Source organism: Calypte anna, chromosome 13, assembly GCF_003957555.1.
Source record: "Calypte anna isolate BGI_N300 chromosome 13, bCalAnn1_v1.p, whole genome shotgun sequence".
Lineage (NCBI taxonomy): Eukaryota > Metazoa > Chordata > Aves > Apodiformes > Trochilidae > Calypte > Calypte anna.
Window position 1 is genome coordinate 7,875,561 of NC_044259.1, and position 24,064 is coordinate 7,899,624.

The following is a 24,064-nucleotide window of genomic DNA, read 5'->3' on the forward strand; positions in this document are numbered from 1 at the left end:
AAATGAATCTGTGCCTGTCCTCAGGAGCACTGGGCAGGCAGATGGGTTTTTGATGGTGGCCATCAGTGTGCTTTACTGCTGTCTAGCACTGATAAACTGTTCATATGTTATCTTTAGTAGGATGGTGTTTTATTCACTTCCTTCTGTGGATGGTATTACCAGGTTTTTATCCTTACTGAGATTATTCTCATGTATTGGGAAGTTTCGGACTAACAGGTTTTGCCTTCCTTTAACTTCTTTTCTACAGGAACTTTATGGAAAGTTTACCCAGCAAGATCCTGCTGGTGTAAGTACAGGATTTTCCCTAAGCAGTTGTCCCCAGTGTTTGAGACTGGATGAACAATGCAGTCTGTACTGACAATAGAGGCAAACCATGAGAAAATTCCATTATTTTCTTCCTTGCAAGGCTGAGGAATACAATAATGATGTGAGAGCTGAGCAGTAAATGCTATCAGTGTAAGTTGGTCACCCCAACCAGCCTCATCCTTGCTTATAAGGAGAGTGCAGAGGGTACAGACCCTTCTTTGTACAGCAAAACCACTTGAGGTTGGTATGACCTGGAGTAAGGGAAGGGAGGAGTGATCACAGTAGCTTATTTTTGTAGAAAACTAAAGATAAAAATAGCATTCAGTGCTTTCATTGAAAAGGAACCAGACAATCCTCTGTCCTGAAGAGAGTTAGCACCCAAGTACCAGCAGTTCTTCTAAGGCTATATAACCTTGAGTGACTGTGCCACTTAATTTAATAAAAGGCCTTATGTATAACAGGCATATAAATACATTTCTATTAAAGCCAGATCCTATATCAGAAGAGGGTTTCTTTATATCCTTCGGGAATGAAGTCAGACTTGGAAAAAATAAGTCAAGTTGAAGCATGGTCTCTAATTCAAATGTGAATTTTATTCTGTTGCGGACTTTGTGCATCACCTTTTAGAAAATGCATTTGCTGCAGTGTTTTTACCTGTAAAATGGGAATATCTGCAAAAGCCTGCTCATTTGTTAATACTAAAGCTCCTCATGTCACAGACCTGGTCTTTATTCATGTCCAAGAAATGCTGCATGTGAATGCCAGTGATGGGATATTACCATAAAGAAGCCTTCTGCAAGGGTTCCTCTGTATCCATACCATACCCTGATTTTTCCAGGTTCCCAAAACAGTAATTGCTAAAAGAGAGCTGCCAGATGTTGATGGGAACAGGAGCAGTGAATGGTCAACAGGCTCTCAGGAATTAGTCTTGAAGTTTGTACAATAATCTGGAAACAACTGCAACAGGATTATATAGTAGATGCTTAACACTGACCATTTAGTGTATGTCTCCCTTAAAATAAGTGGAACCAGAAGTGAAACTGATTTTTTGCAGAGCTTTTTCTTTAATGGCTGTATTGGACTGAACTGTTGTATTGATGAACCCATACAGTAAATTTGACTGTGGCATCTTTAGTGTTTAAATTGAATCTGTTTCTGTAAACTGCTGCCTGTTAAGCTACAAGATCAGCCTGTTTTTTCAGCCACCTTTACCTTCAGTCTGCTGTATCCATTTCTGTAGAATTGCTTTCTCAGTAGCTCATTTGTTTACAGACATTTAATTGTCATTGACAGGATACATTTTCTGTAATGTATTACATTGCCTCCACGTGAAATGTTGTTGAACAAAGTGTTTTTCTACGTGGATGCAGAAGGCACTGTCAGGTTTTCCTCATATCTCTGAAACGATAGTGAATGGTATTTTGGTGGCTGGGGCTGTCTAATTTTAGATTTCAGCAGTTGTAAAAGCTTTGGGAAGTCTATCAAAGCACATCTGCCAATATGATCAGCAGAACTGAGTTTAGCATTCAGGCTGTAAAAGTAAAGGAAACTCAAATCTTTCTGCAGTGAATCTCAGTGTTTACATCTGAGGCTACTAGGTTTTTGGGGGTTTGCTTTGGTTTTTTCATACTAACATCTGCTCAGCAGAAAACAGTTCTTAGTTTGAGGGTATGTTTTTCTGTTTTTTTTGTTTGTTTGTTTTACTTCAGTTAGAAAGATACCAAAGGGAAGGGATTAAAAACCAGTAATTCCTTATCTTTCAAGGCTAGCTGCTGTCAGCACTGAGGACTTGAGTGTGCATTAGAAGTTTGTATTTTGGTTTTTCTTCTGTACCTCAGTGTCTACTTTTAAAAGTTTCTGATGCCATGTTCCCTCCCTAGGTTTGTCTTTGCTAAAATGATCAGTGAATACATTGAGTGTGGCTCCTGCAAGACTGCACCCAGGATGTTTTAAGTTCTTCCTGCTTCCAGGTGTGCACAGCACTGGTAGATGTACTGGAAAAGGGTTGCCTGAAGAAATGAAAGCTGTGGTCCCAGTTTTGGTGGTGTTGCAAGTTTTGGCCACTTCAGTTAAGGTAGTCTGATCATTGCATTACTCTGAATCAGGGACATGGCACAAAGACCTGACAAGTGTGAAAAGAAGCACTTCCATCCAACTGCTGGATGGGCTCCTGCAAAGCAGTGGAGGAGACCAATTCATCTCTTTTTTTGTGGAGCATCTTTGTGTATACTCCTTCTGCCATCTCTGTTCTCAAAGTGCCTCCTGCTGATGAGAAATCTCAATGTTCTGGCTGTTCCAGTTCTGCTCAGGCACAGTTACAGGTTTTTCAGTAGAAGACTTCATCTAAATGAAGTTCTAGATGTTCAACCCATGGCCTCCAGACTCTGTGCCTGCTGAACTCAGCCCCACTTGCTGGGGGCTGCTGGGAGGTGGCTGTCAGGGTGGCAGCTTTTCTTCCTCTACCATCTCTTGCCAGTTCTTCTCAGCATTTTCTCTGTCCATCATTGATCCAACACACCTAGTTTCAGATGCCTTATTGCTCCTGGATATGCCTTTTTTCCAGGGAAGCATCAGTTCTGGGGAAGGACAGCCACACATGGAGCTCAATGAATGCTACACTGAAATAAAGAAAGGTCCCTTTGCTTTGTACTTGTCCCACTTGAAGACTGGCCAGATACTTGGGTCTAGCCAGTTGTTTAGTAAAATGAATTGTTTGATTTTTTTCCTTTTGATCCCTGTGAAATTTAAAAAGGCAGAAGTCAGTTGTTACACCAATTACTCAATCTCTCCCTGTCTTTTTGGAAAAGGAATTGAGGACTGAAAATGTAGATGCAAATGGCAAGGCATTTAAATCTTTTCTAAAGATTTCTGTGGTTTCACATTCTCTTTTACTGCTTTCTGTTGTCATTTGGCTTAACAGTGCTGTCAAGTCCATAAGGCCTCATCATGTGACTGTATGGTTGGCAGCTTTAGCTGCATTTTTCCTTTAAACTGGAACTTCAAGGAGGAGATATTCAATTTATACATGAGTGAGAAAACAGCTTTTCCCAGCTGAAAGTACAGCACATTATTTCAGTTCCTGGATGCTTAAAGCAATCTTTCTTTACCTTCACACTGAAAACCACCTACTTTGCAGCATTAATTTACAAACTCTAGTGCAGTAGAACCACCTTCTTTCATAGTAACCACTTCAGAAGTGGAATTTGAAAGCTTTAGAGAAACCTTTGATTTGATTTTTGTGTTAAAGTGAAGCTTAGGCTCTTGAGTACTGTCCCCATATCCCTTTTTGAAAGCCATCTAGGAGAGAGGGGCAGGGAGTTAATGTGGCCAACACCATCCTGCATTGACCTGGAGTCTCACAAACAGTTGGTTTTGCTCTTCAGTGGTGTTTTCTCCCATCTCTGCTCCAGTTTTTACTCTGGAAAGATCCATGCAAAGCAGTGTTACTGTGAAGGTGCCTATAAAGCACAAAATAAACCAAGAAAGAGAAACCCTTGTTTTTATGTGAAGTGGCATAAAAAGTAGCTTTCCTATGTAGCAAAACTAGATGTTTCTGGCTGCTTCCATTTGCTGTAGTTCTTTGGGTTTGGTGGGTTTTTTTGTTGTTGTTGTTTTTTGGTTTTTTTTGTTAAGTAAGAGAAGGGATGTAAGGGGCAGGAGGGCAATCCTGTACAGCAGGATGGGGCTCCTGGTTTGCCAAGTCCCCTTCTTTCGAGCTGTTGACACTTTGGAGGAGAGAGTGTGTCCTAAAAGGGGAAGTACTGAGAACTAATGACTTTGGTGGGGTGTCTGGGCATTTATTTCAGGTATGGGAGGCAGCATAGAAGAAAGCCCAATGTGTATTCTTATTTTGAGAGAATTGTGGTAGAGTTGGCTTGCCATTATGACTGGAGCTGTAGACCTGTTGCCTGGTTCCCTTTACCCAACCTCCTTGTTCCCCCTGCACATCTCTGGGGCCTCAGGATGCTGAGCAGGGTCAGGGTACATCTTTGGGTGTTAAATGTCCACTACCACAATGTTAGATTTGACCTTCCTCAGTTCCCCCATCCAGTTTCTAAGACAGCTGCAAGCACCTATAACAGGGTGATTCAGTGGGTATTGTAACAGCAGGAGGGAGTGGGAGCTGGGCAGCTGCTGGGGTGGTTTTGCTGCTCAGAAAAACATCCCTGCATCCACAGCTTCAGAAGTGGTGGATCATTTATGAAGGGGCTTTACTTTTGGACCAGTGGCTTGCACTCATGTTAGAAAGAGAAGGATATAAGCCAGAAGTGGTTTTAAAATGCAGCACACTGCAGAGAAACCCTCATCAGCCACAGAACAGATTCTTAACAGCACCATTAAGTGGGTTATTCATTTCCATCTCCTGGTTTTTGAAGTGTGCTGGGGTGTAGCCCCTGCATCCTCAGAGGGCTGTGTTCCACTGGGATGTGGTTAAAAGTGAGACAGAGATGCTTGGAGTATCATCCATCACTAGGCCATCACCATGCAGTTTGTGGCTGAATTAAAACCCATGTTTTGTAGGGTATTTTTTATTAGAGAAATTCTTGTTGTAAAAGTGGGCTGTTGGAGAGGTCCCCTTACTGAAAATTAGAGAAATGCCAGTGACTTCCTTTGGAACTGATGAATGCCACAGGAGAAGGATGTGTCTGTAGTCCCTTCCATGTGGTGCTCCACAGTGTTGGTGTTTCTCCTGTTCTCAAGGAAGCAAATCACAGCTAAGCTGAAGTTTGGCCAATATTCATGTCCTCTCTGCATTGCAACTACTGTGCATAGTGTGTGGTGGAAAGCTGAGCACCAAGATTTGTGAATAGAGAATGAGGGGAAATGAACACTAGCTGTTCAGTGAGGCAATTAAATAGAAGAGTTGGACTTGCTTTAACATATCACTACTGGAGGTGCTCTTAATCTAATGTGCACCTCTTTCTGTTTTAATTTTGGTTTTCATCCTCTACAAAATTCATTATGTGGAATCTCTTTCTTAATCACTTACATGCTTGGGCCAGTACCCACACTGGGGATGTTGATGATGAACCTACATGTGTTCACAATGTAAAATTGCACCTTGTGCTGCTTTAAAGCAAAAGGCTACTGAGGAAGACAAACAATAAGGGACTTGAAATCATAACTTGAAAGAGGCTGAGTTTGTTCAGACCTGGAACTGGTAGTTGTGTTTTACTGACAGTTATCCCTGAGAAGTGGAACAGGCTCTGCTATTTGCTGATAAACTTGTGAGCCTAATACAGAGCCTGACAGGGATCAAGCACAAATAATGTTGGGGGTTTTTTTGTTTTTTGATTTTTTTGTAGCTTTTTTGCAAATAGAACTTGAAAAATACAAACCCCCCTCGCAGAAACACAAAGTGTGTTTTAAAACACGGAAAACAAACTTTGTATTTTCATTTATGCTTTGACTATTAGTTATTATACAGAAATAACTAAATCTCATAGCTGCCTTTTTGTTTTGTAGTGATCAAGCAAGTCTTTTGTAGAAGGTCAGAGCTACAGCAAAACCTTGAATTTTTAGTGTGTCTGTGCTGATCCCCAAAGCCTCTGGTAGGTGTGCATTTAGGGCATGATGCAGCTCTAACAATCTTATTATTCAGATCTTCAATCTTATTATTCAGGTTTTTTTCTTATAAATATGGTAATTGTGAAGGAATAGAATCCTGGAGATGCAGAGCACTTTCCATAGAATACAGTAATGCTGCAGCCTTCTGTTGCTTCATGTAACCTTCTTTAATCCACTCCACCCACACCTTTTAAATAGCCTTGTGTTGAATTTTATTTTGGGCTGTAGGTACTAATGTGGGATTGTCAGTTTGCTTGACCTCTCTGGATCCTTTAACATTTTTGCTGATTATCCTTGGAGACTAAGCATGCAAATGAATGACTTCTGTGCTCATTGACAGATCTTTGAATGTCAGCACAGGGATACAAGCACATTTGAGAGCAAGAAGAGAAAAATGGTACAGTGCAAACTTTTGTCTAGGTTATTCTGTTTTTTCTGTCCCCTGTTGCATACAGTTTCAAGAGTTCTTGCCTGGGCTTAGTTTTTCACATCCTTTTCTCCTTGCAAAGTGATGTGAGACTTCTCCAACCTCCATTAAAAGCCAGTATTTGCTTTTGTTTGGTTGAAGGGGTTGTCTCTGCTCTTGGCTGAAGCTGTAAGGCTGTTCAGAAGCTGAGTGCACTGGCACTGGTCATGAAATGGAGATGGAGCAGCTTGAGTTGCTGCAGTCCCTGGTTACTTATTGAACCTCCTAGATTGAACAGGGCAGGACAATTTAGCATGGTCAGCCTGTGCTTTCTCCACCTGAAAAGCATGGGATTTTTTGAGGTGGCTACAAAAGTCATCCCAAGGTAGAACAAGAAGTTAAGGACAAGTGGATTGTGCTTAATGAGCTGAGTGTCTCAAAGGTGAAGTTATCTTTGCCTTTTGTGTTATTTGGAAAGGAGCACAACAGGCTCTGGCATATTTGTCAGAGGATGTAGTGGCCTGTGGTGTTGGATCACTAGTGCCCTGGTAATCCTAGCTAAAGGAGAATCCTCTTACAATAAAACACAAATAACATCTACCTTGTCTTCCAGAAGTAACTGGAAATAGCAAAGTAGTTTGTCATATTAGAAAAGTTATTATGCTAAAAGTCCTACTGTAATGGGCAAAGACTTTCTTCTCTGCACACCAAAAACAGTGCCCACAAATAATTGTAAAACTGTATTTTCTTTTTTCTCCAAGTCCTTCTCTCACGCCATTTAACAAGATGGATAATGGAGAACAGAAAATGTAATTGGGGAGTGTATACAGAGAATCTCTTTTACTAACTAGATTTTTTCATTATTATTTTTATCTAAGAAGCCTGTCTAGACAGGCATCTATTTTAATGACATGCAAAGCAGAATAGTACATGAATACTTCCTTACTAAAAAGACTTGTAATCTTTGAACTTGATGTAATGTTTCTTGGAAGCTGTTACCTTCTTACAATATTAGATCCAAGTTTTAGAGTGCTACAGAGTGGCAGGACATATGGTATTACTAACTTGACAGCTACTGAGCATTAATACATAACTGATTTCCTCTATCAAACCTGACTTGGATAAAGAACAACTCACTGAGCTGGTCTGTTACAGTGCATCATGGCAACAGCCTGCAAGGAAGGAGATGGGAAAGATTGTTATAAAGGATCTCATAACTGGGTGACTGGTTAACCAGCCAGGAACCCATGGTTGTGGTTGAAATTCACCATCTTCTTGCATTGTTTAGTTCATTGCTGTTATTCTCAGTCCTGCCCTAGTAACTGGCAAGTCTGTACTCAGGAATACAGCAGTGAACCAACCTAATGGGCATCTTAGTTGTGTGCCACAGCCAGAGCAAATTAAAAGATGTTTAACTACATAGACTTGTGGGTGTTTGTGCTCTTTTAAAACTCTATTAAGGAAGGTTTAGCTCTGTTTGGTAAGCTACACGATTGTCAAGTTTTGAGCTTTCTGGTGTAGCTCCCTTTGCTGCCACCACCCCTTCTCTGGCAGAGGAGCTGCAGATCTCAGTTCTTACAGGATTGCTGCTGCTGCTGTTGGCCATGGTGAGGATTTTTAAGAGGAGTTCTGAGGGAGTTGGTTAATGGCCCTGAGCCTCTCTTTCCCATGTAAGTGTTCTTCCCAAATCATTCTCTGCTCCCATCCATCCCTCTTCCCATGGCAGCTACTCACTCTCTTCTCCCTGCCCTACTCTCCCACAGTGGGCACAATAAGGGCACACCTACTACCTGCAGCTAAAGTATGAAGAAAATTTGCTTGTTCATCTAGTGCAGAAACTTCCATCTTTCAGAAGGCTATGTTAATCTTAATTATCTTTCACCTTTAGCCTAGTTAATAGTGCTAATGAATAAACTGATGCTAGTGCTCTGCTGTGATAGATCTAGAGCAGATCAGCATGCCCAGTGATACACTGTGCATATCTACAGCATTTTCCCAAAACAAACACCCCGGTCTTCGTCTCTCCTTGTGTTCCCCAAAATCCAACCCTAAACAAAAGGTTTCTGACACACAAAGGTACCAATGTCATGGAGGCTGAGTGGCTTTCAGTTACAACACCTGGACAAGACAGGGTAATGATGGCACATCCCTCAGCCAGCAGATTTCAGGCGCTGCTCAAACTCCATGTTTCACTTTGGTGTTCAGATGGGTCTCAGTTTCTTTGGCAGGTGAGAGCCCAGGTGATACCATTTGGGGGGTGCTTGCTGTGCTCTGCAGTGCTGCTGCACTCACGATTTGCTGAGAGTGGTTTGGATTTTCCTCTCCTGTGCCCAGCATGCAGGGGGGAGTTGCAAAACTGGCTTTAAGAATGGTTTTCTCATTAGATTGCCAGCTTGGTTCACAAACCTGCCCCACACTGGAGTGAGGTGTGATTAGTTTGAAGCAGAGTGGCTTAGATATGCATGGGGGAAATCTTTGGCTAGATGCACTGAGATTTGCTTCTTAAAGTGTTATTACATCAAAAGTAGCTAGTTAGGATCCTTCTGGTTGCAAGGGACCTCAAGAGTCTGCGTAGTCCAACCCTCTGCTGCAAGCAGGTGTGTCTCAGGTTATTGTTTTGCAGAACCTTTTTAAACAGCTGAATGTACATTATTTTATCAGCAATCTTGGAGCCTGGGTGAGCTGGGTTTTCTGAAGAGCATCCAAGTGAGGAGATGAGCATGAGCAGTGCAATAGCTGATTCAGTGAACCAGCTAGAAGCTGGTTCTCCTGCCAGAGAATGGGGTGGGAGGATAACAAAGGCAGTAGCAGAATTTCTTGATTCCCTCCTCCTTTCCCTTGTTGTCATGCACTAAGCACAGTTCCAGTCTGTCTTGTGCCAGTTGCTGTGAGCTGGAGTGAACTGGTCCCCACTCACCAAGCAGCTCCTGAAGCACTGGGATCTCCTGCTGGCTCTGGGAGTTGTTCTCCTTCGTGGAACTGAGCCAGACCAGATAATGTTCCTGTAATGGAAGAGCTGTTTTTCAGTGAGCTTGAAGTTATAATTATTAAATGCTTAATACTTATTATCTACAAACCCCATTCTTTAAGGAGCTGGAGTAAGTTTGTTATGAAGGGAGGCTGAAGATGAGAGCAGAGCTGTGCTGTGTAAGGAATTGTGTTGTGGCTTAGCAGACAAGTTTCTACCTTTATAAAAGCTTTGTACTTGTACTACTAGTACTAAAAGCTACTACTAGTACTAAAAGCTACTACTTGTACTACAGGAGCTTTATGGCAGTTTGAATTTGCATAGCCCATGGAAGCTGAGGTGGAAGAAGCATGGGAGAGGCCTTACATCTGTGGTTTATTATCAAGTGTTTCATCCCCAGCAATAATGATTGTAGCTGCTTTATTGTTCTCTGTACTCCATGGTGCAAGGCACAGGCTTGCACGAGCACTCCCACGCGTTGCCCTCCAGAAAAGAGGAGAGCTCCAGTTGTTAAGTGCAGCATCAAGCCATTCCAGTTAATACTGTTGTTGTATGGGCTTTAATGTGAAAGAGCTTGTTTTCTATTAACTCCTCTCAGTTTGTGATGGCTGAAAGTGAGTTGGAACACAGCACTGAGGGTTTTCACTTGTTTGTTTCAGTCCTGCTCCTGTACTGAGCAAAGTCACCCTTCACCACTCTTACATGCTGTTGACGTCAGTACATTTATTTTTTTTTCTTATCCTGTGTATCCCAGCCATGATCTGGAATCAGCAACTCATGAAGATGAAGAGATAGTTCAGCTTTTCTGCCTCAGTCACTGCTCTCTAGGAATTGCTGCACTATAGGACCCAGAAGAGACTCACTTGTTTTCTGATGCTGGTAATGAGTTTCAGGCATTAGTGACCTTTATGGGATTCAGACCAATAGTTTACAGGTGAAAACTCTACTATTGCAAATTTATTCAGCAATCCAGGCTCAGCTTGGGTTTGGAATGGAGCTTTTCAATAAGAAAACCCAACAAAGCCAGCTGTTCCTTGGGCAAATGTGTTATACACAGCCATTTAAGCTCCTTAAATTAGCTAGACTCATTGCAATGCTAGATTTTCTTTTGTGTCATCTTAATTTCTCTTCCTGCAGTAAGTCTGTCTGGGGGAGGGGAAGAAGAGATGGAAATCTGCTTGTTTTTTTTTAGTTTTGGGTGTTTCTGAGCATTCCTTCTGAGAAGCACTCAAAATCTTAAGGGAGAAGACCCATCATGAACAGAAGGCAAGAAATTTGCTGCTTTTTCTGAAAAGAGCAGCTTTTTAAAAATGCCAAAATACCATTAAAATGCATTAAAACTTTGTTATGTTTTGGATAAGTGTGATCATATGTGCCAAATTTCAGTAGTATGCAAAAGTTTTATTTTTGTGTCATTTAGATCTCTTAAATTGCTGATTTCATATGCAGAAGGACAAGTATATCCATACTGTGTTCTGTTTAGGGATGGAACCAGTATCTCAACCAGTCCATCTTAGTGTTTTCCCTTACTAATCCAGAGAAAAATCTGTCCTAATAATCTCAATACAACCAAATTTTCTGTACTCCATGGCAATTTATTTCAGCATGTTCCCGTTCCATATGCTTGATGATGATGATCACATCTGCTTATTTTTCTGCCTGAAACTCTCAAGCTGTCTCCTACCTGGGTAACAACCAACAAGAAGCTCTGCTTTGCATTTCCTTCCAGAATTCCCTAATCTTCAATCTTATATTACTTCTAAAATATCCAAATAATCCCATTTACTGCTCTTCTAGTATTGTATCATCTGATCTGATTCAAGGTTATGAAGTTAACTCCTTAACAGAGTTGCAGCATTGATACTGAGTGACTCTAGAGCTTGCTTGACAGTGTAAGTCTTTTACTGGGAAATTGTCATAATAAATTGATCACTTAGTTCCTCAAATCACCCCTTTGTGTGTGCCAGGGCATCTTAATTCAGAATGATAGAAAGTTAGATTACAATTTGGGTGGGCTAGTTAGTTGGTTGGTTCTGTCACTGGCTTTCCTCTTTCATGTTGCTACCAGGAGGTTTTGTGTCCAAGTTTATTAAAGGAAGAATATTTTAATACACAAAGAATAGTCAAATATGTGCCATACCAATAATTTGAGGAGAAAACAAAGTAAGCTTATTGTTTTAAGGTATTTTTTTAACATCTCCACCTAGATTGACGTGCCCATCAGCCATCCTCTCTGCTGCTTTCCTCCTGAAACCTGCCCCTTTTACATGGCTTCTTGGTACAATCCAGCAGTGAGAAGTCAAAGTACTGACTCACCTTCTAGGCTTTGACATCTGAACCTGGTCTGGTTGCCTGATGCAGCATCCATCCAGCTGCAGGATCTGGGGAAGCAAGAGGAAGCCTGGCAGGGAAAGGCTCTGCAGTGCTCTGAGCACCCTGCTGCCTGCCTCAGCTGTGAAACCTCAGTTTGCTTTGCTTTTTCCTTCTCCCCTTTATGGGAGGCTGCATCCTTCCTTCCTATGCTGTAACAAGCTGGTAAGGACCCTTGTTGCCTAGGTAACAGGGAAACGTAAAAAAAATAATTTTCTTTTCTTCCTCCTCTGTGATTTCTCATAAAAGCTTGACATTCTTTTAGTGCCCCTTCCTGCTGGCTAAGTAGTGTGGCCCAAGTTGATGTGTCTTGCAGGAAGGATCAGAAACGTGGGTTTCAGTTATAACAGCAAAATTACAAAAGGTTTTGTAGTTCAGATGCTTAATTTCCTGCATGCTTTGTGCTGCATAAGGGATGCTGCAGGGAATGCCTTGGTGAGGAGCTGCTGTCTGGATGGTGGGGTAGCCCTTGCCACGGTGACTGTAGAAAATCCAGCCAATTTCTCTCTTTCTCTGAAAACTTGTTTTTCTGTCTCTTAAAATAGCTGCTAACTCAGTGCCTTTGGTTAACACATTCAGCCATTGTGTTTTGCAACCAGTGTTGCATTGTGTTTCCAACCAGTGTGACACCCCTTCATGCTCTGCCTTTGAGGTTGTTGCCATTTATGACAGATTGAAGGTTGTAGCAGAAGCTGATCTTCTTCAACTTAACCAACCAAAAGCTCCATAAAGCCCAACAGGAACAAGCTGGCTGAAGAAGCTCCACATCTCTTTGGAGTTAAGGACCAACTCCTGGTCTCTTCCCCAGAGCTCTGGCTGGGTGGTGTGCCAGGAAGGAGGTGATGCTGCCACCAGGTTTCTCCTGCTCTCTGTGCTTTACTCAGTATATCCGTAAGTCTTGAAAGCCACTGAGTTCTAGCTAGTAGGACTTGATAGGCTTAGGGACATTCCTACCAGTATGAGGGGAAAAGTAGGTTGACTGGTGGGGGTTATGGGAAGCTGTTGTTATGTTAACAAGTTGTTATAAACTATTTCTCAGCCTGGGAAGGGATTGTGTGGTTTTTATTGGCAAGAGGTTTCTTCTACTGTCTCTCTTTCTGTTTTTAAAAACAGACCTCCAAGTTAGCTGCTGTTTCAGAGGATTTTTTTAATACTGCTTATCTGATTGTGATAAAGCAATCCACTGTTTATAGCATATGCTTTAACCTTGATGTTAGTTCAGCTTCAAATGCTAAAGAAATTCCTCAGCACCCTTACCCCATTCATTGCATGTAAAATTAACTCTTTGATGTGCTGTCTTAAAGAAAGAGTTCTTTTTTTAACACACATGGGCTTCAAAGAAAGCTGCAAGTTTAGCTGCTCTGGCTAAATTTAAAGGTCATTGAAATTTGGATTTTATTTTTTTAGCACTGAACTACATCAGCTTGTTTCTAGGAACTACGATTTAGAACTTAGTACTGTGACATTTCCTGAGTTGATCAGGCATACGGAGTGAAATTAACCTTGTAAAACAAAGCTGAAGTGTGGGAACTTGAGGTATTAGTCTGCAAATCACAAAGTATCATGAAAGGTATGGATCCAATACAGTTTTGATATAAGCTGGTTTGCTCTGAGATTAATAAATGATTGTAAGGAGCACTAAGTGTATTTTTTTTCTGGATTCCTTTTGTTGTTTTCAATAAATCTTAAGGCATAGCAGCCTTGGTGCTGCCTGTACAGATAACCCTCCAAAAGCAGCTGCACCTAAAATATTGATATTTTATCCAAACATCTCCAGAAACAAATTTTCCATTAAAAAGGGGGGACTTCTGCCTAAAAGGAAGAAGATTTCCAGCACAAGGTTTGTGGCCACAGTGGGCTGTGTGACCAAGTATATTCTTGAGTTAGAATTGTGTATTGTAGTAGTATTGCTGATCAAACAGCCAAGTTTAAGGCAACTTTCTGTCTGCATGAAAAAACCTCCAATTAAAAAAAACACCCCTAGTTTCTAACAAGGAGCAGTTGGATGTTATGTGCAGAACTGTCGAGTCAAAGAGTTTTTCTAAATATTCTGTAGCTCAAGGACTTGGATGCTCTTCAAACATTTTCAACTACAAAAGGATGGGTAATCTTGCAAGTGAATGTGCCCCCTCTAGGGGCAGAAGTGTGGAAATTTCTTATAGCAGGTAAATCCAACTCTGGGAGAAGCATTTGGTTGGAGTGTGAATATCTCTTCTCTAAACCACAGTGAGAAGGGATTTTTGGTGTGATTTAGGATGCAGCTTCATCCACTTGGTTTCCTGTGTCCCTGGAAGAGGTAACGTGCTGCATGCAGCAGGGCTCTGCTTTCAGCCTTTTCTTACTTTAATGCAACATATGAAAACCAAGCTGCTGTTTTTCCAGGATAGTTCTTGAAATACCTTTACAGAGTGTGTCTTCTACTGTGGAAAACTTCAGGTTGCATTTTTTAGTTCAGTAAGTGCTACAATTCTTGTTGTTCTGTGTCTTTTGGACCATTTTGGTAAAAAGGAATGCTGTGTGCTAGGCAGCATACTGCTGCCTGTTGTCCTGCACATGAACACTCTGATTTCCTGAAGACCCTCTCGGAGTCAGGGGGAATAGAAATTTCTTCTGAAACTTCAGGGCTTTGTGTATGGTATATTATATATTACATATATACATATATATATACACACACACACAAATATACATACAATATATATCTATATTTTGCACAGATGATGTGCAAATGTAAAATCTGTGCTGGGTGTCATTGCTCTACTGGTGACACCATGCTCTATATAGAGCCACAGAGTTGTCCAACTTGGGTGGTCGTGTTTGTTTGTTCTGGCAGTGATCACTAAACCATGAGTCCTGTATGAGCACATTCCAGCAATTTTTGAATGTTTGAGAAGTTACAAAACTTTTCTTTCACAGTGGTCTTTTGCCTTCAGTCTTTGCCCGTTTGCCTTTTCAGAGCTTGAGGTTAGGATCATGTAATTCATCCAAGCAGTATATTCTAGGTGCATCCATGCCCTGAAACTCAGGCTGTGCTGCTGGTGAAATGTTCCTCTTTTAAATGACAGATGGGCAGAACATCATCCTCCCTCTTTTCTTCCTTCCTGCTGTTTTTGAAGTTTATCCTGGCTTATCTGGTGGGAACTGTGTTTGGCTTTTAGGGGGTGCTTTTAACTCAACCCCAAGTTTCCACATGAAAACTTGGTGGAGCAATTTTTATTTGCAATTTTTTTTTTTTTTTTTTTTTTTTTTTTTTGTATCACTCCTTTAAAGCCTGAATTCAGACTTCATTACTCGGATGGTTTAGCAGTGTTTCTGAGCATGACCACTTTGGTATTAAAACACAAGTCCTATGAGGGAGCTGGGGGTGTTCAGTCTGGAGAAGAGGAGGCTCAGGGGAGACCTCATCACTCTCTACAACTCCCTGAAAGGAGGCTGGAGTCAGGGGGGGTCGGGCTCTGCTCCCAGGCAGCTCTCAGTAAAACAAGAGGGCATGGGCTTAAGTTGTGCCAGGGGAGGTTTAGGTTGGATATTAGGAAGAAATTGTTTACAGAGAGGGTGACCAGGCATTGGAATGGGCTGCCCAGGGAGGTGGTGGATTCTCCATCCCTGGAGGTTTTTAAGAAGAGACTGGATGTGGCACTCAGTGCCATGGCCTGGTAACCATGGTGGTAGTGGATCGAGGGTTGGACTTGATGATCTCAGGGATCCTTTCCAACCCATCTGATCCTGTGAATCAGTAAATATGAAATGCATTCATACCCAACTTTTTTCCCTCTTATCTCCTCAAGGTGCTCTTACAGAGTGTTACGATGAACTGGGCAACCGGTACCAGCTTCCTGTCTACTGCCTCGCCCCACCTATCAACATGATAGAGGAGAAGGGTGACCTGGAGACTCTGGATATCCCTGATCCCCCACCCAATTCAGGGCACGAGTGCCAGCTTCGTTTGCGCCTCTCCACAGGCAAAGACCTCAAACTGCTGGTGCGCAGCATGGACACTGTGTACCACATGAAGAGGCGGCTGCACGCCGTGGAGGGAGTGGAGCCGGGCAGCCAGCGCTGGTTCTTCTCGGGCAGGCCACTGGCAGACAAAATGAAACTGGAAGAGCTGAAAATCCCAAAGGACTACGTGGTGCAAGTTATCGTGAGCCAGCCCTTAGCAAATCCCACCCCAGTAGAAAACTGATTTCTGCTTGTTTGGTGATTCTTCTTTCCTCCGTCTCTGCCGTGGGATTTGTTTTCACTGCCCTCTCTTCTTTTGGTTTGTCCTGGATTGGTTCCGAGAAGTGACCAGCAAAAATTCCATCTGTGATGGAGATCTGCAAAAACAAAACATGAAAATGTAAACTGGCCTTCGGGGTTGCCTGATCTCGTATTTAACACGACAGCAAACAGCACAGGGCAAGGGCAAAAGAAGAAGTGGGAAGGGAAAAGGGAGGAGGTACAATGAGGGAGGGAAGAGATTGTTGTTCACTTAATACAAAAATGTAATGATTCCTACAGCTGCAGGTGGTGTCCTGATCCGTGGAGCCAGAGCACCAGAGAGTGCTTTTATTTAAAAGAATTTTTAAAAATCAATCAATTTATAAATAATTTCATATCAGCACCACATCCAGTTCGTGCAGGAATTGCAGCTGCTTTGGGTTGGTCCCTTCCTGTGTGTTCACGGGGATCCTTTCTGGGTTGATGTAACTCATGTGCTTAATCCAGGCACCACCGAGGCACAGCCAGCCCCGGGAAGCAGAGCTGGGCTGGGGGCTCGGTCTGCATCCTGCACAGGCAGCTCCTGGTGATGCTCAGACCAAGCATTTGTACATTCCAAGATGGCAACGCAGTCCTGTGCCATTGCTGGCTCCCAGGCTGGGAATGTGGCCCACTGGAGCCATAGGCAATAACTTTAGTCAAGATATACTCTCATGTACTGTACTGTAAACCTACTTGCTACAAGACTGACTTAGCCTGAAGTTTACTGCCTGGCTGGCACCTGAGTTTGTGCCTGCCAGCTTACTGTGTATCACTCAGATCATTAAACCAAGCTTTGAGCAGGCTTGCTGAGAGGAGTGAGGTGCTGAGCTGTGTGTGTCAAATGGCACTGGTGTGGCAGGTGCAGGTTAAACTGCAGCTGCACCCCCATGCGATGGGTTGCAACTTCCCCTGCTCGGGTCCTAGAGGGCACAAAGCATGGAGGGTGGTAAAGAGGCAAAACAGGATGTGGTTTTCAGCTTTTTTCATCTGAGTAGCATTTGAAGCAGTGGTGAGTCTTCTGTTGATTCCAGGCAGGACAACTGAAGGTCTCCTCTCCAACACTCACCCACAGAGCCCAGACTCACTCACTCCCAGCCCAGAGCATGATGGTGGTGTTTCACAGCCAGTGCTTTCCCTTCAGAATGTAAGAAGAGCCCTTTTTGGCAAATGACAAATCCTTTTGTAGTCTCAAAAATCTGAATCAGAACATATTGAGGAGGGAGAAATCTACCAGCTTTTACCCTCAGTTCGAGATGCTGCCTGTGCTCCTTTCACTGCTCTGCACCCTTGTCTGGTAATGTCTTTGGCTGAGATCAAATGCCCTGTTCCTTTTGAAGATTTCTTCTAGTTTGGTTGTTTTTTCAGCCATCATTGAAGTGACTTCACTTCTTCCAAAGCTGAATGTGCTGTTCAGGTGTGAATAGCATCTTTTTACTGGTTTCCGTCTTCCCTCTCAGCATCAAGATTCTAAAGCTACAGTTGTGCCCAGTGCTTTCTCATCTGCTAGTGAAACTGGTGGGTTACGTTGACAATTTTAAGCTTGTTACTTTGGCTCCTTCATTAATTCCATAGCACTCTGTTTCTTGAACTCAAAGGGAATTCTTGCTCCATGAGCATCAGCACAGAGCCAGAATGAGCAGAGGTCAATTGTACAACATCATTTGTCTGTCCCAGCAGGTGAAAGCAGGTGCAGAATTTACATTGATGGTTGGAAAAGAGATCCACATTTTATATTCATTTCCAACCCTGCCCCAAATAAATACAGCTTTCTTTTTTGGTCCTTGTATTGTATTTAGCCTGTGGTTTTCTGACAGCTCCTTTAGTCTCTATTTGATACAAGATGACTGAAGTGCAGTGGTAGAGCTGTGTGAAGGAAAATTAGTTCCCTGTTCTCATTAACACCAAAGTGACTTGGTTTTCTTTTTTTCTTTTTAAAGGTGAAATCAAAGTTGATAAATACTAATGTATAACAAGTTTTCTATTGTGGAGGTTTTTTTCCTTAGGACAAGTATTATTGGGGGTTTTGCAGCCAGTTCTTTTGCATTCCAGAGGGGAAAAAATATTTGTTACATAAAAAACTCAAAAATTCCTTAGAATTTTGCTGGGCAAAGGATGGCTTAATGCCAGGAAAACACTACTTGCCTCATAAGGCATAACTTACATCTCTGTATAAAGGGTCTTCACGAGGTCATTTCCCTTCAGTCCTTTGTGGAAGGGTGGAAGTTGAGATAGATTAAGGAGGAGCAAACCAAGGTGACAGTTCTGTAACTGTGAACATTAAAACATTACTTCTTTTCATAGGATGTACTTTTTTTTTTTCTTTTTCCGTTTTTAGGCAATTGTCAGAATGTACTGGTTTTGAGATTACAGCATATACAAGCTGGGAGAGCTCCTTCTTAGCCTTTCCCTCCTCTTACTTGGGAAAGGTTCAGTTTTATAATGCTGTAATAGATGACCATGGTTTGTATAAATAGCTTTTGTGGCAGGGAACAAGGTGATGGTCTGAAGGCTGTGTCATGAGTGGGCTTTGAGTAGAACAAAGAATTGGTTCATGAAAACACCCTTATTCTCTAACAGCCTCACCCCCTTCTGTCCCTTAAGCATATATCTAAAATTGAAGAAGAAAAAAAAATGGTGGTGAAGTTCTTTTCTAATGTGAAAGTGAAGACTTTTCAAACCTCTTCTGTATAAAATGGCCAATGTGCTAAGCACATGCCCTGCTGGAAACAAATTTCATGTTATTTGTATTAGCAAAGAATTGTCAGTTTAAAAAAAAAAAAAACAAAAACCCCAAACAAAACAAAGTATGTATATTTGAAAATATCATTAATGAAGGCGTACAGCATGTTGACTAGCATATAACCTGTATATAACTAGAGGCTAAGATTGAGAGAACAGTCATTTCTGTCTCTGAAATGCCTTTCTTGTGTCCTATGAGATGGCCTTTGGTGCAAACACCAGTGCAGGAAGCCCAGCTGGGGCTCCCCCAGGACTTGTGCTGGGCTCCCCATGTGCCTGGAGGAGAGAGGGAAGGCTTCTTTAAACCCCAGAGCAGGCATAGCTGAACTGAGACTAACAGTAGTTAACCTGCTGGTTAGCTGGCAGGACCAGTGCAGGTCTGCAGGGCCAACCCCAGTGACTGCTGATGGGGAGGATGAGTACCAGCAGCACGTGGGTGGCTTCGTATTGCAGCGTGGATGTCTGCAGAGCTGCACACTGCTGGCAGCCTGGCCTGGGATGGGGTTTGGCATCCTGCTTGGTGTGCTGCCTGCTGCTTGGTGTGCTGCCTGCTGCTTGCTGTGCTGCCTACTGCTTGGTGTGCTGCCCAGCTCTCCGTGAGGTCTGGGTTGCAATCGATGTCACGCAGGGGGTTTTGTAACACGTGCAGCCACAACCTCCAATGCCAAGTGCAGACAACTGAGGAGTAATAGGATATTTTCTATTCCTTAGAGCCCTCAGCCTTCTGGGTCATTCCTGATTAGCTCTGGCTAGACCAGAAGGTAGCAGTTTTGACTATGGTAGTGGCAGATGTGTTTGACATGATTCAGATTTGTAAACTCATTGTTGCCTCTGCCTGACCCAGCAGCAATAACCTGGTGAAAGCCCACACCTCCTGGATAGCTTGAAAGGCAGAGAGGTGTTTCTCTCTGAACACCCGTGGTCTGCTGGGGTGAGGGAGCTCCAGAAAAACCACAGATGCTGTAGGTACATTGTTCTGTGTGCTACAGAGGGTTGTCAGGGTTGTCTGCCACAACCAAGCATCAGCAGCTCCTGAGCATCCAGCTCCCCAAGTTTCTTTGACTACCTTGGCTCTTCATGCATCACAGCTTGTTGGTGTCCTCTGCAGAAAACAGTGTGCAACAGCTGCACTGTGAGAGCTTTTTTTGGTTTTGTGAAAGCTTTTGCTTCTCTGGATCTGGGAAATAACTTTGGAAAGCTAAATGAGGAGAGTCAGCAGTGTGTTAAGTTGGGATTTTTTTTTAGTAGACCCCAAGTGCTAAAAGTAGTAGTAACAACAAAAAGCCTTCACCCCAGAAGCAACCAAACAAAATGCCAGCTCCTCTTTGCCTTTCACATGAAGTTCCACATTTCTCTAGGGAAGAGAGGAAAGGGGCTCACTGAAGCCACAAGGCAGCACATGGCAATGTGCATAACCTTTGATAAAGAAGATGGCTGATTAATAGAATATTGTTCAAGTATGACATACTTCTGCATATATATCCATTGTTAGTAAATAATGTAAACCCCTTTAAAAAAACTAAAAAAAAAAAAAATAACCTGGGTTGGTTACATTGGTGGAATGCCTCTAATCCCAGAGTTTTGAAAGCATCTTAAGTGTAAGTATTGATGAACTGAATGCTGTACATTTCTCATTTCTATGTTCAGAAGTGTAAATGGTAGCTACGTTTCTTGCTCTTGAGCTGTATTTTACAAACTTTTTTTCTATGTCACTGTAAATACATCCAAGACCCTGCACCTTATGCAGAGAATGTTTACATTTAAAAAAAAAAAAAAATTAAAAAATTGTTGGCTTTTTCACTACGCTGCTCAAACACTTAGGTTGAAATGAAAGTAGTCTCTGTTAGAAATTTTTTTTTTTCTTTGCCCTTCACCACTTCCCCTGTAATTCTGCCTCCCTCCTGGATGGTGGCTGGCAGCTCTTGGACAGCTTGTGCTCTCATGCAGTAGGATGCAGAACGATTTGAGAAAGGTGTTTTTGAAAACTTGCTTTGGGTGAAGGGATGAGTTTTAGATGCTTTGCAACTTTCTTGGGGAAAGAAAAAAAAAATCTCCTTAAAATCCCCTAGATGTTGGTGGTCTGCTTTACAAGTTAACTGGTCTAGGAAGCCTTTGAGTTACTTTCCAGCAAGTGTGCTTCAGTCTTCTCCCAAAGAAGATGGATGTCCTGCTGTTACATCTGCAGCTACAAGTGCTTCTGTTGGTTAATGGCTGTATATACAAGTCTGCCTGCTTTAAGACTTTCCTTTTCATAAAGTGTTTTTTGATTGCTTTGTTCTGCAAATGGCTTTCCTCTCCATAATTCATCCCCTTAGATACTCTGTAGCCACGTGTGTGTTGCTCTTGTTTATAGGAGATGGAGCTATAGCTCTCCTTCCAAGGGAGGTGGGTGCCACTGAGCCTACAAAAAGTCAAAACAGTTGGAAGATGAGGTTTTAACCAGCAGGCTGCTTACCATGGACTTTGAGACTTTAAATAAATGTGTCCACTGGACTCTCTGTGAAAAAGTAGGTTCCTGCCCTCCGAGCAGGACCTCTGGTTGAGTATTTCTCCAGTAGAACTCTGTATTTGTAGATATCACAGATGAAGAGCATTCGATCAGAGCCATGGGGCAAATAGAGAACTTAAAATCCTGACTCCTGCCTTAAAACTTTTAGTTCATCTTGAGCTCCAGAAATTCTGCACCTGCTCATTCCCAAGTCCCTTTTTACTTTAGGAAATTTGAATCCAGTCAAAGGCTGGAGGCAATTTAAGGAAATTTCAACCAATATAAATTTTAGCTGATGACTTTGTTAAAGTAACTAACTGGTCTTGTATTAAAAACACTATTTGTGCCTCTCAAGTCCAGGGAATGTTTAAAAAGTGGTGGTGGCTTTTGAGCAATGATTGAAATGACTGTGTTAGCTGGCAATTTGTAAGACACTTGCTTTCATATGCTCTGAGCAAGAGACTTTGGTTTGTGTCCTCTCTGCCTCATGGTAATGGCTTTCAAAGATGGCTGGTACCATCAAATTTGTACTTCTTGAATAAATATCTTCATTTTTATGGTAAAACTTCTTGTATGCAGTTTGTTTGTGTGTACCATCTAACAAACATTCGTGGAATGTGGGGTATGGTGCTAGATTTGGTACTGACAAAAAAATACACAGCTCCAACACACAGTGGAACAAGGACAAGGGGATTCCAGTGATGTGACCTTTTTCCCCTGTAACTTTTCCAAAATCTTTTAGAATCAAATCTACCAGTTTGGTAAAACATGCTGCTTAATGGTTTTTCCCACCCTGGCTCCTTCAGTCAATGAAGAATTCTAGGCCAATATGAAGAAGCTGTGAACACCAGGTAACATTTAAATGCATTATGTATTTTTATGTTATACCTCTGTTTCTTGGTTGACACATCACAGTGGTGTGGGCACAGATTTTTAAACAACTGCAAAGCACAACTAGGTTGCCTTTAGACTGTTAAATTATGTGATTTTTCTTTTTTTTTTTTTTTTAACCTAAGGAGGGTCTTTTACCATTGAGAGCAAACCATAAGGAGCTTCTATGAAAAGTGCTGTACTGAATTTCCTGTATTAAAAAAATAGAAAAAAAAAACCAAAGCAACAAACCAACAAAAGAGACTTTCTTGCCTCTGCTTTTAAAAAAATAAAAGTAATCATGGGAATGTCATGTCTTAAGAAATAAAATCACTGTTGCTTTTTCTTTTAAATCGCTTCAGTAGGACTTCTAGTTCTGAGTTGGAGTTCTACGACTTTTTCATTACTTGTCTGATACCCTAGAGACATGTTTTAGTAATAATTTTGGTGTGTGACAACATTTAATCTTGCAAATGAAAAATGCAGAGCCTGGAGATGGGCTCAGACATCCAGCAGGAACCTCCCCTGTGTCCAGCTCCCACTGTCTGCAGAGTGCTGCTGGCTCCTCCATGAGCTGTGCAAAATAATGGATCTGTGTAATTTTCCTATAATTACATTAACTGACATGTTGTCTTAATTCAGGTCACCACTTTTATAGTCTTGATTAACTACCTAATGTATCAGAGGAGTAGGGATAATTTTTTAGGCCACTTTGGTCTAATGTTACCACAACTAAACAGCTCAGTTAATTTTTTTAATCCTATGATAGTTTCATGGTAGAATTTTTGAGTTAAGAAAAAAAAGGGCATTATTTTCCTGAAACTTTTTCACTCTTCCCTCTACATATATATCCCTTTTTTATGTTTGAATTTATATAATCTCTTACATGTATTCGCTTTTGTATGTGTGTGTGTGTGTGTATATATCTATATATATGTCAACAGGTGTGAAAGGTTTGTTTGTAGCCATATGTTCTAAAGAAAGGGACAAACCTGTTTCAACCTCCCGGAGAAGTTCTCAGAGCTCCTGTCTTCAAACACCAGGATTATAAAAATCTGTGACCTTTCTTTATCCCTCTTCCAGGTGACCGCAGGGTGTTTGTTCTCACGTCAAGCTGTCAGATACCCACTCCACACTAAGCTGTCTTATGTAGCACATTTTGGGGTATGAAATGGGCTGACTGGTGACCTAGCAGAACCCCCCAGCCACAGAGCATCCCTATGAAAAGTCCACAAGAGCTGGGGTTTTCTCCACTGCTCCTGCAAGCAGTGAAATTGGGTGCTGCTTCCCACCCCATGACATACAAACCTAGGGGAGAAGAATTCTCATGGTTTATAGAGGTGTGTCTCAAGCACTCCCTTGTTTCTGTTCCCAATTAACACAGAATGTAATTAATGTTTGTGTGATGCCTATATTTGTCTTTCCTTGAGCTGCAGCTCCCTATATAAGCTTGCATAATGTGCTCCTGCCCGCATGGGGGTTCTGGCTGAGAACTGGGAATGGCTGCTCCCACTGAAGGGAGACTGAAAACAACAAGGTAACTTATGGGAAAGGCACCCAGCTCTGCCAATCGTGGTGTTTTCTCTGAGTATCCCTGGAAAGCTGGGACTTCAGTTGCTCAGTTTATTTTCTTTGGACTGGGAGCAGTTGCAAAGGGCTGAGAGGTGGATGCTGCCCTGCTGAAACTTCACTCCATGGGAGGTCAGTGGCAGTGCTTGGAGACAGGAATTTGCTATTCTAATGAGTCCCTTATGCTGTAGCCCTGCTGCTTTGTTAAGGAAGCTCTCTAATAGCAGTGAGCTTGGAGGAGGCTCAGTGGTCCAATGCCCTGTGTGTAAGGTGAGAGAAAGGAAAATAAATTCACTGGATTGCTGTGCCCAAAGGGTAAACAGTGTTGAGCAGGAGAAACTAAACTGCCTCTCTTGCTTTCTCTCCACATGGGCTTAATTAGGTGGTTTTGTTAAAGCAAACAGCGTTTCCTCTCTTTAGACTGTTCCTCAGGAGGAGGATCCAGGGATGGATCCAGCAGGGATGCAGGGAGCTGCCCCAGCCCCTAGCAAAGGAAGGGATTCAGGGAAGCAGAAAGCCTAGGAGTGGGAAGCTG

At 42.2% G+C, this 24,064-nt stretch overlaps 1 protein-coding gene across 1 annotated transcript in view; it reads left to right on the forward strand.

Moving 5' to 3' along the window:
* Positions 1 to 18,648, forward strand: part of UBTD2 (ubiquitin domain containing 2) — a 51,817-nt gene extending 33,169 nt beyond the window's left edge. The window contains exon 3 of the mRNA XM_030459254.1: positions 15,407 to 18,648. Coding sequence (XP_030315114.1) covers positions 15,407 to 15,804 — 398 coding nt within the window. The 3' untranslated portion in view covers positions 15,805 to 18,648. The remainder of the gene's footprint in view (positions 1 to 15,406) is intronic.
* Positions 18,649 to 24,064: the final 5,416 nt, after the last annotated feature.